Source organism: Scyliorhinus torazame, chromosome 9 (genome assembly GCF_047496885.1).
Source record: "Scyliorhinus torazame isolate Kashiwa2021f chromosome 9, sScyTor2.1, whole genome shotgun sequence".
Taxonomy (NCBI): Eukaryota; Metazoa; Chordata; class Chondrichthyes; order Carcharhiniformes; family Scyliorhinidae; genus Scyliorhinus; species Scyliorhinus torazame.
The window spans coordinates 132,325,713-132,331,798 of record NC_092715.1 but is presented as its reverse complement, the minus strand read 5'-3'; the positions used below and the strand labels follow the sequence as shown (position 1 = coordinate 132,331,798).

Genomic DNA, 6,086 nt, shown 5'->3' with positions numbered 1-6,086 from the left:
AACATCGGGCGGGATTCTCTGTCGGCTGACGACGAAATCGGGAAACGCGATTGGGCGGAGAATAGCCTCCGACGGCAAAATTGTGGTAGGTGCCAGTTTGACGCCACGCGATTCTCTGGCACCCCGAAAATGGTGTAAATGAGCCGTGTGCGGCATTTAAACACCATTGGCATATCATTAACGGGCCTAACCCTGTATTCTCCGGGGCCTCCGCGATTCACTGCCTCCAATCTAGCGCGGATCACTTGTGGTTTCAAAAATCGTGAACCTGGTAAGAGAGAGAGAGGAGGCAGGACACAGCGAGGAGTGACTTGAGCTGCTGGCCTGGACACTGACCATGCTGTCTGGGGTGGGGGGGCTTCTTCCAGGGCTGGGGGAGGAGGAGAACAGGACGATGGGCTGGGGTGAAGCCCCCACGGGACTGAGGCCGTGCCCAGCCACGACCGCCATACGGCCATCTTGCTGAGCACCCACTGACCACCCACCCTGGTCCCTGGTTCTAAACAGTGACACCGGCCATATGGGTGCGCCCACCACCGCACCCCACCACCCCTGCCACATCGCCCCCCTCCCATACCCAACCGGCCGCCACTCACAGGCGAAATACCCAGGGGCACACTCACGGCAGCCCCCAGTGAGGGCAGTGCCAGCCAACGGTACCCCAGGCATCAGGGACGGACCAGGGGCCCTCACGGTTCTGGCCACCGACGAGGAAGGGGTGAGGGGGTGGGGACATGTGGGACTGGAGACCGCAGTGCCAACCAGGGCCACCGTGTAGCCCATGGAACCTGGATGGGCACAGGAGTACGCACCATGCTATAATGTTGGCCTTTCACCCCTAGCAGACAATGGCGTTTGGAGTTCGACCAGCAATGGTGGCTGCCCTGGTGGTTTTTGAAGCTCTGCGGGAAGCCGTGCGGCTGTATGATTGGGAGCCGCTCGAAGACGAGGTGGAAGCTGCAGCAGTGGAGCAGGCAACAGCAGAGTGGGAAGCCGCTGAGAGTGCAGCAGCTGAGCGGGCAGCAGCTGAGCGGGCTGCAGAGGGGCAGGTGGCAGCTGCCCAACAGGCCGAGGAGGAAGAGGTACCAAGGAGGAGCCATAGGAGGCCTTGTGTGTACTTGCAGCGCCTCTCATTCGAGGACATGCCGGACCAGGCATGCCATTGGAGACTCTGGATGAGCAGAGAGACAGTGCGACACATCTGCCATACGATGGCACACCTGGCACCGTGGGGGTATGGGGGAGGACACCCGCTCCCGGTGACCATCAAGGTCACCCTGAACCTCTACGCCATGGGATCCATCCAGTCGGCGAGTGGGGACCTGTTCAGGATCTCACGGACCTCGGTGCACAGGAGCATCTGCACCATCACGGAGGTCCTATAGGCCCAGGTGGATCAATACATCCATTTCGATGTGCATTGAGCCCACCAGGATGCTCGGGCAGCAGGGTTCGTCACCATCGCAGGATGCCCCATGTCCAGGGGCGAACGACGGGATGTATTTTGCCCTACAGGCACCTCTGGATAGCAGGCCGCTCTACACCAACCGGAAGGGGTACCACTTACTGAACATCCAGCTGGTCTGTGAGCATCAGCTGCACATCGTATACCTCTGCACCCGATGCCCGGGCAGCATGCACGATCCTGGCACACTTGGCAATCCCTGACAAGTTCGAGGCACACCACCCCCCCCCGGCTGAGGGGTTGGCTCCTGGCTGTCAGGGGTTACCCACTGCGGCCGTGGCTGATGACAACTATCCGGAGGCCACAGACCGATGCGGAGACCCACTACAACGACGCCTGTACAGCGACCAGCAGTGTGATCGAGTGGTGCTTCGGCATCCAGAAGATGCGGTTCAGGTGCCTGGACCACTCTGGAGGGCCCTCCAGTATGAGGCTGAGATGGCTGCACGCATCATGGCGGCCTGCTGCATCCTCTACAACATTGCACAGCAGAAAATAATTCTCAAAATTTTTAACTACCAGTTCAAAGTTTTTATTTTCAGCATCATTCTCAAAATGGAATGTGTTATATATTTCTATGGTCTGTTGCCCAGCCATTAGTAATAATAAGGCAGTTTTTCGCTCATCTCTGGCAGTTTCTAGATTAGAGGACGAGAGATAGAGTTGAAGCTCAAGTTTTAACATGCGCCAGTTAACATTACGATTACCATTGATCCAGAGTCGTCGTGAAGCGTGAGCTTTCGCCATCCGTCCTGGATTCATCGATGTTCCACAGTCACAGGTTGGTGCTTTGAAATTCGAATTGCGTCTCTAATTATTCTTATGAGATCCTCACTAAACTAACTAGTTATCTACAGTAGATACACCTGGTACCATTTATATTTCAACACCTGGTAGCATGTTATATTACCTTTGGTGGTAATATGTTATTGTTCTTTGCCTTTTGATCCACAATGGTCTGTTGAGTTGATGACAAAGAAACCACCAATCTTTAGATTGAATCAAAACTAATTTATTGGACAATGATTAATTAAATAAAGTTCGCACACACTACTGAGCTATAACTAATAATAAAGTAAGGTTGAATCTGTCCAGCAGTCATCTATAATCTAGTAATTACAAATGATGTCCTTGTGTTAACTCTCTCTATAATCTAAACTACTCGTGCTATGATCAATTTGTCTCCTCTGCTAACTCTCCACTAACTACCCAGCATTCCCTGATTTATATGCAGATTTATATGGTGGTATCCTCTCCTGTTTTAATTGCATTGAGATGTAATAATTAACCCTTCACTAACTTATCTATCTACATATCATTACAGGGTGCTCTTGCTGTACCGGATGAGCTGTGTGGTGCCCACCATTAAGTGTCCCAGGAGCCTCTTCATGAATGTGCCCAACTGAGATGAGAGTCTCTGGGATGGTGGAGGATGTTGGAGACAGCTGTGACAGAAAGTCTGTGCCCTCCTCCCACCCAAGCTCCGGTGACCTCCCTTTCCTCTGGGCCACCAGCCACGTTCAGGGCCCTCTGCTTGGACACATTGAGGGGCCGCAGTCTGGTGGTCCCCCTCCGGTCTTCTCCCGCTCCCGCGATTGTGCGCGGCCTTCTCCTGAGGGTGGGGATGGGGGGTGGAAATAAATACAACAGAACCTTTAGACGATCCGATGCATGCAACCCAGAGGTTGGGTAGATGGTGGCCTCAGTGGCCCGGACACCCGGCCATGGTGGCTGGCATGGGTGCTAGTATGTGGGGCAGGGGATCGGCTGTCACCGGGGGGGGGGTTAGTGCCAGGCACATGGAACAGCCAACTCACCCTGGCCGCCCTGAGGAGGTCATGTAGTTTCTTCCCACACTAGATGCTAGTCCGGAAAACATTGCCCAGGGCGCTGACTGCCTCTGCCATTTCCGCCCAGGCACGGCGAATGGTGGCGCCTGGCGGCCTTACTCCCATGTCGGGGTATAGCATCATCTGCCTCTCCTCTACCGTGTCCAGGAGGGTCCCCAGCTCAGCGTACCTGAACCGTGGTGCTGCTCTCCTTCCAGCCATCCTTTTGGCGGGGACGGTGAGTGTGGGGGGGAAGGACCGTTTAAGTGCGACTGTGGCGTCTCAGCCTCATGAGTGCCAATCACAGACCCGACGAATCTGGCACCGTTTTTCGTGGAATGATTGTGTTCCAAGTGGTGCTGGTGCGAGCCCATTAAAAGTTGCTGAGTCGGTGCAGGTGTTGCACCGATTTTTCTGTCGTAAAACTCCACACGTGCTCCGCTGGCGTCAACACTTAGCCTGAGAAACGGAGAATCCAGCCCAACATCTCCCAAACGGAGAATCCTCCCCAGAGTCTTTCAGTGAATCCTATCAGTCTTGACTAGTTTGTGTAATGTGCCAGTTGTGAATCCTCAAGAAAAAAAAGGGGAAACAGAAAGATCGTCACAATTTTTTGAGCGCAGTTAGGTGGACACTTTTCTCCCTCAGTATCGGTTAATGTTAATGCTTCCCACCAATACACGTAATCGGCCATTTTTAAAATTAACCCACCAGGCACAAGGTACCAGACCCAGCTGAAATGCGCTTTGAATGAAATTCCCACATTTACCACCCATAGAACCCTGAGAAAATTGGTCTTTAAGCTTCTATGGAAGAATATCCAGCTCTTTGATTCTTCAATTTTTGTAGTTGGTGGACACACCGCCCTGTTCGGGGCATACCAGCAGGGGCTGGTTTAGCACAGTGGGCTAAGACAGCTGGCTTGTAATGCAGGACAAGACCAGCAGCACAGGTTCCATTCCCGTTCCAGCCTCCCCGAACAGGCGTCGGAATGTGGCGACAAGGGGCTTTTCACAGTCACTTCATTGAAGCCTACTTGTGACCAATAAGTAATTATTGAATATTATTATTACATAATCGTTGGTTGGGTCAGTATCCTAGAAGTAGCTATCTCCTATCATTGTAGGAGCATTATTACCACAAGAAATTCAGCCATGCAAGAAGGATTACCACCATCATATCAGGGCATCTTTGGATGGACAATAAATGTAGACTTGCTTGCATTGGAAGATCCTAAAAACAAAGCTACATTGCCATTTTGTTCAGAATGCAAGTTTACTTTTCTTTGTTTTTCACCTTCCACATGATTTGTTTCCTGTTCTTAAGTCTAAAAATAATCTGTGGTAAACACTTCTTATTCATTTTCTGTGTTGATATACCATGCTCCATTGATATTCATGTTAGGATTAGATATTGCACTCATCACACCCAAAACCTATAAATAGTGCCTCTTGTTTCCATTTAACAGCTCCAATGAACAATTATGTATATTAGCAGTGCAAGCCAGTGCAAGTGCCCATTCACATGTGAGTTATCCAGCTCGAGTGATTCTTCTCCCCTGTGTTTCTCTTTACCATTTAGTAAGTGGAACTAATGGTATAATCATAAATATGTTATGTGAATTCTTGCAAGCCCACTTAATTATAATCTTTATTTGTGTCACAAGTAGGCTTGCATTAACACTATAATGAAGTTACTGTGAAAATCTCCGAGTTACCGTACTTCAGCGCATGTTCGGGAGAGTCCAGAATGTCCAAATCACATCTTTCAGGACTTGTGGGAGGAAACCGGAGCACCCGGAGGAAACCCACGCAGGCACAGGGAAAATGTGCAGACTCCACACAGGCAGTGACCCAAGCCAGGATTGAACCTGGGACCCTGGCACTGCGAAGCAACAGTGCTAACCACTGTGCTACCGTGCCACCCTACTTGTCTGAGTGGATTTGTAGGAGGTTAAGTGTTCTCCAAATAGGTCTGCTCAGAGCCAGCTGTTTGCAGTGAAACAGCTCCCAAACTGGAGCACAGATGTGCTGCGGCTCTGGTGCGGCTTCAGGCCATCCACTCGTCTCTCTCTTGCTATCAACTTAAAGATTTCATTTTGCTAACTGTAAGGTTTGATTCTTCTAATTTGCTTCCCTTCTTTCTTGAAGCCAGTGACTCAATCTAGGGAGTTGTGCAGTGGGCAATGCCAACCCGGCCGACTGAATGTCCTCTACTCAACCAAGAGACTGCTTTCTATGAGTCATCAGATTAACTGACCTTGAAAGACAAAAAAAACCTCCGATTTATATAATGCCTTTCATGATCACAGCACATCCCAACGCTCTTTACTGCCGATGAAGGTCTTTTGAAGTGTAGTCACTCTTATAATAAAGGAAATGAGGGAACCGATCTGTCTACAGCAAACCCCCACATCAGTAATGTAATATTGCCCAGATAATCTATTTTAGTGACGTTGATTCAGGCATATAAATTGGCCAGGGTTAACTTCCCTGCTGTTCTTCCAAATAATGTCATGGGATTTTTGCATCCGCTTGAGTGGGTTGACAAGGTTTCATATTACTATCGCAAGCCTCATCCAAAAAAACAGCACCTCTGACAGTGCAACACTCCCTTAGTACTGCACTGGACTGTTAGCCAAAACATTTGTGCTTCAGTCTCTGGAGTGAGACTTAGTACAAATACCTCCAACTAAACCACAGTTATTACAGTTTACTGTTGATCACAACTGAATGTATTTATTGCCTCATCCAACATCATGGGTGACTGTCAGGCAGTCCAGGAGAAGCAGG

General features: G+C 50.2%; 1 protein-coding gene across 1 annotated transcript in view; it reads left to right on the top strand.

Annotated features, from left to right (window-relative positions):
• The first annotated feature begins 872 nt into the window (after nucleotides 1-872).
• Nucleotides 873-6,086, top strand: part of LOC140430121 (dicarboxylate carrier UCP2-like) — a 37,388-nt gene continuing 32,174 nt past the window's right edge. The window contains exon 1 of the mRNA XM_072517634.1: nucleotides 873-985. Coding sequence (XP_072373735.1) covers nucleotides 873-985 — 113 coding nt within the window. The remainder of the gene's footprint in view (nucleotides 986-6,086) is intronic.